Source organism: Hydra vulgaris, chromosome 07, assembly GCF_038396675.1.
Source record: "Hydra vulgaris chromosome 07, alternate assembly HydraT2T_AEP".
Taxonomy (NCBI): domain Eukaryota; kingdom Metazoa; phylum Cnidaria; class Hydrozoa; order Anthoathecata; family Hydridae; genus Hydra; species Hydra vulgaris.
Window position 1 is genome coordinate 23,716,982 of NC_088926.1, and position 10,519 is coordinate 23,727,500.

General features: G+C 26.9%; 1 protein-coding gene across 2 annotated transcripts; it reads left to right on the forward strand.

The window, feature by feature from the left end:
- The first annotated feature begins 3,472 nt into the window (after positions 1–3,472).
- On the forward strand, positions 3,473–10,358 carry LOC100201256 (very low-density lipoprotein receptor). 2 transcript variants are annotated; one of them, XM_065801386.1, is made up of 13 exons: positions 3,473–3,664; positions 3,879–4,004; positions 4,676–5,197; positions 5,299–5,424; positions 5,584–5,712; positions 5,993–6,301; positions 6,946–7,077; positions 7,260–7,511; positions 7,617–7,892; positions 8,226–8,334; positions 8,416–8,804; positions 8,887–9,349; positions 9,564–10,358. In XM_065801386.1, exons 1-13 carry the CDS (start codon positions 3,595–3,597, stop codon positions 9,823–9,825), a joined length of 3,165 nt encoding a protein of 1,054 aa, XP_065657458.1. In that variant the 5' UTR covers positions 3,473–3,594; the 3' UTR covers positions 9,826–10,358. The 2 variants fall into 2 exon arrangements, with proteins under 2 accessions (XP_065657458.1, XP_065657457.1); XM_065801385.1 differs by lacking the exon at positions 5,584–5,712 and adding an exon at positions 5,749–5,880 and having other exon boundaries at positions 3,477–3,664.
- Positions 10,359–10,519: the final 161 nt, after the last annotated feature.

Below are 10,519 nucleotides of genomic sequence, written 5' to 3' on the forward strand. Positions count from 1 at the left end.
TATAAACGCTTTTATCTTTGAATTAAAAAAATATAAAAAAACTTTATTCGTTAAATAAATATTTACATTAAACGAAATAAAAATAAACATTGTTAAAATATTTTAAATGATTTTGGATCACTTTTCTGTTTTTGGCGATTTTTACGGAAAACCTGTCTTGGGCCAAACAAGATTCGCTAACATAGCTACATGGTTTGTAGTTGAAATTTGGAACACTTATTAATGAATGTCTATTCTATCAGATTCTTACGTCATCCGTGTAATTTTTTTACTATAACTCAATTTTTAATGCATTTATACTTTTAAATTTATTTCTTTTAAATGTAAAATATTAATTTTTTGATGGATGACGTAAGTTATTAAAATTTCAACCTTTTATGCAGATGAAGATATAAAAGTTATTTTATGTACCTCTTGCTATGTTAGCGAATATGTTTTTAAACTTGGCATGTTTTATAACCAATTTTTTTAGTTTTACGCTTAAACTTGTGTTGACATTTCTAAGCGATGACTTTATTGCGTTACTTCCCAAGCTATTTACTAACGAATTTTGTTGAAACAATTGTTTCGGCGAGACAAATTTTGGAGGTATAAAATAAACAAAGTTACGCGGAATTTTCTCTGATCTATATATTATAATAAAGAAAAAAAAATTTAACTTATTTCAAAAAATTTTAATTAATTTTCAAAAAAAATTTAATTTACATAAAATTTAATAAACAACATTCATCAGTTGCAGTTGTAATATCTATCAGATATTACAACTGCAATAGCTTTCTATCAGATATTACAACTGCACTATCATTCTATCAGATATTACAACTGCAATAGCTTCAGTATCTGCTGGAACAGATATTGTTGATGATTTTAATCTTTCTGATTGTTTACTAACATCAAAAACAAAAAGTGGGTATAAATCTTTAAATAATAAAATATATATTTTCTGTAATATTTGATCTGGTATGTTAGTGCAGTTTGTTTAAAACATTTATTGTCAGTTATTAAATGAGGCGTTGCGAACGAAAGGGGCACACCAACCAATTTTCGAAAATCCGTTTTCTTTAACCATTTTTTACTTTAGTCTGTCATCTACAATATAACACAAGATTTTATTATAAATGCATCACGATTTTATTATAAATGCATCAAGCAAATTTCAGTCTAGAAACTTCAAACGCGATTTAGGGAGCGTTCAAAAACTACCACAGAGGGGGTGGAGGGTGTAAACTCTTCTACCACGTGGTAGGAAAAAGTGCGCGCTTACTCAAAACTTGATTTTGGTGGTGTGCCCTTTTGCAAATTTCAGTCTAGAAACTTTAAACGCGATTTACTCAAAACTTGATTTTGGTTGGTGTGCCCTTTTCGTTCGCAACGCCTCATATGTAACATTAATTATATATATTAGATGTCCGTTCGATTATTATCATTAGAAGTTAATTCTATCTCTGTATTACCACTGCTCTACCTACATCCCCTCTTGTTAACGAACGGAATGTAATTCTCATATTAATTGGTGTAAAAATATGATTTAAGAATTAGTACAAGTTATTGTCACAAGTTATTGAGTTAAGCAACCGTTCTTCTGATTTAAAATGAAGTATGAGTCTTGTATCAACTGGGTGTACAAAGAAATATTACTTAAAGAACTTATCAATGGACCAACTGATTATACAATAGTTTTTTATGAGAATAAAAACAATTTCAAATTTTATTTGTATATTTAAACACGCAAAAAAAAATTAAAGTTGGCCAGTCTTTATTTATTAACATTCTCACAACATATTATTAGAACTGTGTGCACATAAGAAAAAGTTGTTTAATAGCTTAAGCTTTTATTTTTTAGGCGAAATATTCCTTAATTTAAACCTGGTTTTATTTAATAGAATAAACTTTCAAAAACTAGTCATTTAACAGTTTATTTCTCTTTAACGACATTTTTGTAATTTTGCGAAAATTCAGTTTTCTTTACTAGCTTAAAATAAATCTGTTTTAGTTAACCTTAAACGTTTAAGTAAGTTTTTGTTTTTAAAATAGTCCAACAATGTGTATATTTAATAATAAATATCGAAAAAATATATTCTTTCTGATTTTTTTTGATAAAAAGTAACATCAAATTACTAAAATTTAGCCAAGTTTATCATTTGCCGCGTTTATTCTAAAATTAAAGAAGTTTTTTAATATATTTGTGAAATGTCATCAGATATAAAACATTTTATTGGTGTTTTTATTCTTTTTATAGAACAAAATTATCTCTAATGTTATAAAAGTTTTAATAACACCCCTTACGTGAATATTTTCGAAAAATAGCAAGAAGCCGTAAAGCTCGCTTGAAACAGCCGTGGCCGACGTATGGCACATTAAGCGTAGCATGGTACGTCCTTTTCAGGACCATTTGAGATTTTAATAATTTACTGATTGTTTGGTTAGAGTGAAAAAATATAGATTGATGATTTCCGTTAATATTTGATATAATCATGTTTGTACAAAATACTCAAGGTAAAGAAAAAACGCGAAAAAATATATATCAAAAGAAAACTTGTATACTAGTGTTTACAAGTCTTAATTTGAAGTTTTTCTCGAAGTTTCCATTGTGGAGCTCCTTTTTGTGGAGAAATCGGGACTGAAGCCCCTCTCGCCATCCCCTAAATTTGGCTATGCCTGGCTGATACAGTTTTTTAGGTCTTCTGTCAACCATTTTCAAGCTCTTTAACAATATTTTTCGTTTTCTGGTAACTCCATACTTAAATGGTGGTTACTTGCAGCCTTGTTGAGAGTAAATTAATCAAAAAAAGTCTTTATAAATTGAAAAAACAGGAACATTAAAATTTAAAAAAATAATAAAAAAATAAGAAAGCGTCCTTTGTCTACTAATTTATGTAAAGCACAATCTTTACTTGAAGAAAAGTTGTTTTAAATACAAAATGGATATTCTATTTTTAATAATTGAAATTATAAAAAATCGGTTGTTCATAAGCGAGAATTGATGAATAATTTAAAAAATTCCAAAAATTTTAATCAGCTTAATATATTTTCAATATTTGCAAAAAATAATTACTAACTTTAAAAGTTAACGCCTTTAAAATTTGTTTTTAAATTGACACACTCTTTATAAGAAAGGATAAAAAATTAAACAATAAAGATTACAAGTAATAATTACTCGAAATGAGCTACGTATAAATCAAAAAGCATACACACGTAAAATTACTTAAACAACTTTTGCTGAATGAAATATAAAACGAGTACAACTAAGTTTTACAATTATAACATAAAATAATAGTCTGAGCAATAAAATAAAAAAATTACAACCAAGTTGTTTATCTATTTTAAATAAATTAAAATAAAGATCTTTATAATATATTTTTCTTTATAAATAAATAAGATATAGTACTTAAAAGCAAAATTAAAATCTTTTAAGCCCCCGTTTTTTTTTCATTGAATTTTTTTTTTTTTATCAGACCACGTAAAACTAACCAATCAAATGTGCGTAAATATTCCATAGCGCTAAGCAGCGTAATAACAATTTCCTTTAGAAGAGGGCAGTTTTGTGGTTGTGTCTGTCTTCAGTCAAGTTGCTCATAATTTTTTGATTTAAAAATGAAAGGCAGCAAAACCCTGTTATCCTATATTTTGTTTATTATAGGGCTACAGTGGAAATCCGTAGCAGGTACAATAAGAGATTATATTGTTTGTGTTTAAATCAAAGTTATAAATGCAAATCGTTCTCGTATTTCTAAGTTTGTTTGCTTAACGTTAAGTTTATTATTATATGTTGATAACGGTACGTCTAGTGTTACTATTTATTGACATAATTTTTGGATAGACTTTTTTTTATGAAATAAGTTTTTAAAATGATATATTCTGCTTTATTTTTATAATAGCTCTGCCGGCCTGTCACGATGACGAATTCAAATGTAAAAATGGAACATGTTTGAGCTTGTCTTCGATGTGTGATGATGTTGATGACTGTGGTGATAATTCTGATGAAGAAAGGTGTGTTGCGGAAAGTAAGACTTATAATTGTTTAAATCCAAGTCAAGAATAAAAATTTCTTCGTTTTCTTATTTATATTTGTGACGTGTATTTCATTGAAAAAAATTTACTACTAAAAAAACTCGTACGATTCAATGAGTCATTCGAAACTTGCCGCTGTTTAATCAAATTGTACAAAAATTCAATAGAATAACTGGCCAACTTTTTATTCTTTTGTTTTAAGAAGAACAATTGAAAATAAATAAAAAAATGAACTGAATTCTTCAATTGTTTTTCAGTTATTATTTGCGTTTAGGGTGTGTTTCTCAAAAGACGGCCAGTTTCTTTTATTAAAAAAAAAAAAGCTAACTGAAAAGAAATAATTCAGGCATGGAATTTTATTTTAATTTAAATCCCAAAAGATTTTTTTAATTATCTTTTTTTTTTCTCTTGGCTAAAGATTTTTGAACTATTTTTTAATTATTTTGGTATAATTTAAATTTTACAAGTAAATCTATAAATACTGCAGGATAAAAAATTATCCTTAATCTGTTATTTTCATTAAAAAATATATATAAATTACATCTAAACTAAAAGTTTAATATTCAATAATACTTGAACAAAAAAAAATATTAAATTTAAATTTATATGAAAAGTTGAGTATATTTATTATTTTATATATCTATCGTGTTTATTAAATTTTTAGAGAACAACAAAGTTTGTCCTGTAGAAAATGGTGCAACCCAGTTTCGCTGTAAAAATAATCTTTGTGTTTCTGTTGCAAAAATGTGTGATGGTTATGATGATTGTGGAGATTCAAGTGATGAATCACCAACTGGGGGTGCTAAATGTGTCTCTATTAAGTGTCGCAACTCAGATGACTTTCGCTGTGAAACAAATCCAGTTTGCATCTCTAGGTATTATCGCTGTGATGGAACATTTGAATGTGAAGACCATTCTGATGAAGCTAATTGTGAGTCTGTAAAGTGCAGTGCTGATGAGTTTCAGTGCTTAAATAAAATGCGCTGTATTTCAAACAGCTTGCGATGTGACTTCAGATATGATTGTGATGATAAGAGTGACGAAGTTGAATGCAATCTTCATAATGCAACTTGTCCTAATGGATCGTTTTCATGTAAAGGTAGCAATCATTGTCTTGACAATTCATTAAAATGTAACGGTGTAAGAAACTGTCCAGATAATTCAGATGAATTAAATTGTCCAAAATGTAAGCTTTATGTTTTACTTTTTTTTGTTATGTTAATTTACACATTAAATACTTTATGAATTCTAGCAAAGTGGATGTTAATAATATTTTTTCCTTTTAAGCTACAGAAAAGTGTGCTAATGATGAGTTTAAATGTTTATCAAACGGAATATGTATTAAAAAAACCTATCGATGTGACACAGTTGATGATTGTTCAGATGGTTCTGATGAAATGGATTGTTTAAATAGTAGGTTTGTTTATTGTTGTTGTTTTTTGAGAATCCTGTGTTAAAAAAATTTTTTTTAAAGAAGTTTAGATTCTTTTACAGAAGTTTTAGAAACTTATTTTTTCCAAGTTATTAGTTGTTATAGTTTTAATCATTGTTTTGAAAAATTATCTTTGAAAGGCAATCATAAATGCGAGACAGATCAGTTTCGTTGTAGCACTGGTCATTGCATTCACAAATATTTGCAATGTGATGGCGAAAGTGATTGTATTGACAGTTCAGATGAGTTAAATTGTCATGTTGAAAAATGTAAGACCCTTTCTTTATAATAATTTGTCTTATTAGATAAGTGTGAAAAAGATCAATTCCGTTGTGATAATGGTCAGTGTGTTTCTAATGTATTTGCTGGAGAATGGAAAGCTCAATGTCACGATAAATTGAAGTTTAAGCAAAGAAAGCGGAGAGATGCTATAAAATGTAAATTTTCCAATAGGCAATTACATTATGTAAAAAGATAACAAGAAAATGGATGTTGAAAATATAATTAAATATGGAACATGTGACAAAAATTTTATATGTTTTATTTTAGCTCAACCCAAAGTGGGATCATTGGTTATGAGTACAGGAAACTTAACAACTAGTGAAACAAATATGCAAAATGATTCATGTTTACTGTTTTGCCCTACAAACAAAGAATGCTTATCAAGAGCTTTTTTATGTGACAATGAAAATGACTGTCCTGATGGCTATGATGAGTTAAGCTCAACCTGTGAAAGTATTTCCTGTAATAAAGATGAATTTAAATGTGCTAATGGTAAATGCGAGAAAAAAAAACAAGTTTGTGATGGTATTGATGATTGTGGTGATAATTCAGATGAGGCTGATGAATTATGTAGTCGTAAGTAGTTTTTATTTTATTTTTTTATTTATTTTATTTTTAGATTTGGAACAAATTAATACTTTAATGGGTTAAGGCTTAAGGAATTTTAGTTATTTTATTCTCTGGTGTATTAAATTTTCCTTGGTTCTTACTATCTTTTAGTTATTTATTTTAACCTAAACTTATTTTAACCTAAACTAAATGCTTTAATCTATATATTTAAGCTTTTTTATGAGTCTTTTCTGGGGTTTTTCATATCAATAAATGGTATATAATTTAATAAAATATTTATGTTGTGACTTACTAAATACTAAATACTGTTGAATAACTGATAAAAGAACCTTGAAAATCTCTTTACAAAAATGTAATCAATTACATTGGTTAATAAAATACTTATAAATATTAACTATTACTAAATAACATTGACTTAATAATTAAAAATTAAGTCAATGTTATTTAGAAGTAAAAAAAGCCTAACTCAGTATCTTATTAACCAAAAATAAACCACTTATATTAATAATATTAAACCACTTATATATTATAATATATTAATAATAAATTAAATATTAAACCGCTTATATATTATAAGTTATAATGAGTAAAATAAATTATTACAAAAATATATTCACTTTATTATTAAGTGGTTAAAAATGATTTTCTAGCTACTGCAGCACCAGTGTCATGTAATAATGACTCATACCAATGCAAGAATGAATCAAAATGTATTCCAATGACTTCAGTCTGTAATAGTATTAAGGATTGCGCTAATGGTGACGATGAAGATAATTTATGTGGTATTTATTTTTATACTATAAACATTTAAAGTTATTCTTTTGTGTAATAAAAAAATTTTAATAAATGCATAAATAATTTTATTAGGTTTCGATATTGTTGTTGTTAAATTTAAGTATCATTACTTGTATTAATATTATTATGGTTAATGTTATTGAAGCTGATATTCATATTGTTATTAAAGATGTAAAAGAATGTGATAATGAAAATGGTGGATGTTCTTATAAATGTAAAGAACTCAAACTCGGCTATGAATGTCTGTGTCCTCAAGGTTTTCAACTTGATTCTGATAAAAAAAGTTGTATCGATATTGATGAATGTAAAGAAGGCTGGAATGTTTCAAAATGTAGTCAAATATGTACTAACTTGAATGGAACTTACAAATGTAGTTGTCATAATGGCTTTAATCTAGTTAACAAAAAATGTCGAGCTAATGGCAAGTAATTTTTTTTAAATATATATATGTGTTGATTGTATTTATTAGTTTAAGTATTTGAAAATAGTATTTATTAATATAATTATTGAAAAATAATTTATTTAGGTTCTGTTGCGGATCTTATATTTGCTAATGAGCTAGATGTAAGAATTCTTCAAAGCAATAGCCAACATTATCGAAAATTTGCTGATGCATACAACGCAAATGCTGTTGCAGTTGATGTTTTAACTGAAATGATTTATTGGTCAGATTTTGTGAAAGGGACTATATCTTGTGCTTCAAGGTCAAATTTTAATCCTAAAGTTATTATTAGTGGTCTTAAAAAGCCGAGAAGTTTGGCTGTTGATTGGATTGGTCGTAAATTGTATTGGATTGATACAGGTGTTGATATGTAATTATTTCATTATATTTTATTTTTCTGGGTAAAATTAAATGAAGTTATTCCTTGTTTTTCTCAAAGTTCTAATAAAATATATATATTTATTAGAGTTTTAGTAAAAAAAAAGATAATATCTTATGTTATTCTATGCATTTATTATTAGTTGCTTAATTTTAATAAAAAATAAAAAAAAAATTATTAAAAGCATTTTTTTTTTTTTTTTTCAATTTAATTTTATTTATTTTATGATTTGCAATATAGAATCTATAAATAAATTATTTCTAAAACCTTTTTAGGTATAAATTGCATAATCGTAAATTTAATTATTTTTTCAGCTTTCAATAACATTAGTGTTTCAAACTTGGATGGAAGTTTTCCTAAAACAATTGTGAAAGGAAATGGTTTTGAAGAATTTTCTGGTTTGGCAATTCATCCATATGAAGGGTGAATTTATAAAAATATTATATAAATTTAACATATTTTAAAATATATAAATTTAACATATTTTAAAATGTTTAATTTTAGTTATCTGTTTTGGACTGATGTTGCTACAAATGGTAAGGTAGTGCGCTCAAATCTTCTAGGGACATCTCAAACAACTATAGCAAGTGATCTTGGAATGCCGATGGGTATTGCTGTTGATATAGAATCCAATAAGGTTTATTGGTCTGATATGCATTTGCATCACATTTGCTCTGTGAATCTTGATGGGTCTGGTTTTAACCGCATTCTTAAAAATATAGAATCCCCTTTAAGTATTGCGATGTTTGAAGATGAAATTTACTGGACAAGTAAAGTTGGGAAAAAAATTTATCGTGCAAACAAATTTGATGGCACTGAGAAATCAGAATATAATGCATCATTTTTATCTCCTATGGATGTTGTTGTTTATCATTCTTCAGCTCAATTTTATTGTAAGTAATTATATAACTAAGTTTTATAACTAATTTTTGTGAAAATAACAACTATCTATATTAAATGTTTAAACTTTTTCAGTGCCTCATCCCTGCAATATCAATAATGGTAATTGTTCTCATCTTTGCTTGGTACAGAACTTAACTACTGGTATTTGTGCCTGTCCTGATGGCATGAATATTGATATTAACATGAAAAGTTGTGTAAGTGCTGTAAAAACTCAAGTAGATAAAGACATTTTTCAAAATAAATCAGACCCGATATCTGTTTGTAACGGTTATCAGTGTCATTCTTCAAGTAAGTGCATAGAAAAACTATTTGTGTGTGATGGAGTAACACATTGTCCTGAACATGATGATGAAACATCATGCAAATCAGATTATTCTAATGTTTCGGAGATAAATAACGAAGTCACTACTGCTACTTCTGGCAATAATAAATCTTTTATTATTGGGGCTGCTCTTGGTTCTATATTTTTGCTGCTTATATTTTTTGTTGTCTTTATCTATCTTCTTCGGAAAAAAAGAAGTCGGTTTGATTTAAGGTAATATTTTAAATCCTAAATAGCTAGATTGTGTTAAATTAGTAGGTAAATTAGGAAAGCTGTCGGTCTAATTCATTAGTTTTTAATTAATAAACTGTTTTACATCACTCATCAAGTATATTTTATTTTGTTAAATATTGTAAGGCTGTAAGAGAGGGAGGGGGTGAGGGCTACACGTAAATATCTCTCTTTAAACTTTTAATACTTTTTATAGCATGGTATATGAAACTGAAAGTGATATTGTATACGGAAAAGATGGTTATGACAACGACTTGCAATTAGTCATAGGTAATCAAATAAAAGAAACAAAACAAAGTTGGAGTTCTAAGCAAAAAACTATTGAGGTCGCAGCCTATGACGAGGCTAAGATCCCGCTTACTGATAAAAATAAAGATGAAAATTGTTTTGAGGATAGTTCATCAGGAGAAGTCTGTTTTGATGATGATCGTCAACCTATTATAGCAAACATAGTTTAGCAATAAATTATAGAATAGTTAGATTTTTTTAAATTACTAAACATTTATACCCAAACTTAAAAATAAATAGATTATAATATTACATTGGCGATGTCTTAAAATATTTCTGTTCTTTTTATTTCGATCTATCAAGAGCTCCCATAAATTTCTGTTTTAAACTAATTCTAAAAAAATATTTTTACTAAATTATTTTTTGTTGAAAAAATTTTCTTTAGCCGTTTAATGTTAAGGGGTTGAGTTACCATAGATAAAATAATACTTCTATTGGCATATAATAATATCTCGAGAATTGAATTATTCTTTTTGATTTTTCCTGCGTAACTTTACCTTCGGTTATTAGTTGACTATCGATCTCGTTGTTGTTCTTTATTATCTTATAATAGATAAATATTTTTTCTACATAATTTTTGCTTTTATTTTTATGTGGTTGAAAATATTTTCTGTCTTATTTATATGCGTTTGTTTCGTCAAGTTTTTTCGGTGTTATTTATTTTGTAAATAATCTTGTAAATAAGAGATAATTATGAATTTAATTTTCTGTTAAAGTATTAGATATACTAGTATATTAGGTTTCTGATATATTGTTACTAGTTGTGTTAGGCTTTCCATTACTTCGTATCTCGCGAATTATATTTAAAGATTAAAGTTAAGCTTGAAATGGACCGTTCCCTCGAGAAAAAAACGCAATGCATTT

Coding starts and splice junctions, on each gene's coding strand:
- LOC100201256 (XM_065801385.1), top strand. CDS start 3,595: ATGAAAGGCAGCAAAACCCTGTTATCCTATATTTTGTTTATTATAGGG. Junction 4,005..4,675: donor AGAAAGGTGTGTTGCGGAAA/GTAAGACTTATA, acceptor TTAAATTTTTAG/AGAACAACAAAGTTTGTCCT. Junction 7,893..8,225: donor ATTGTATTGGATTGATACAG/GTGTTGATATGT, acceptor TTATTTTTTCAG/CTTTCAATAACATTAGTGTT.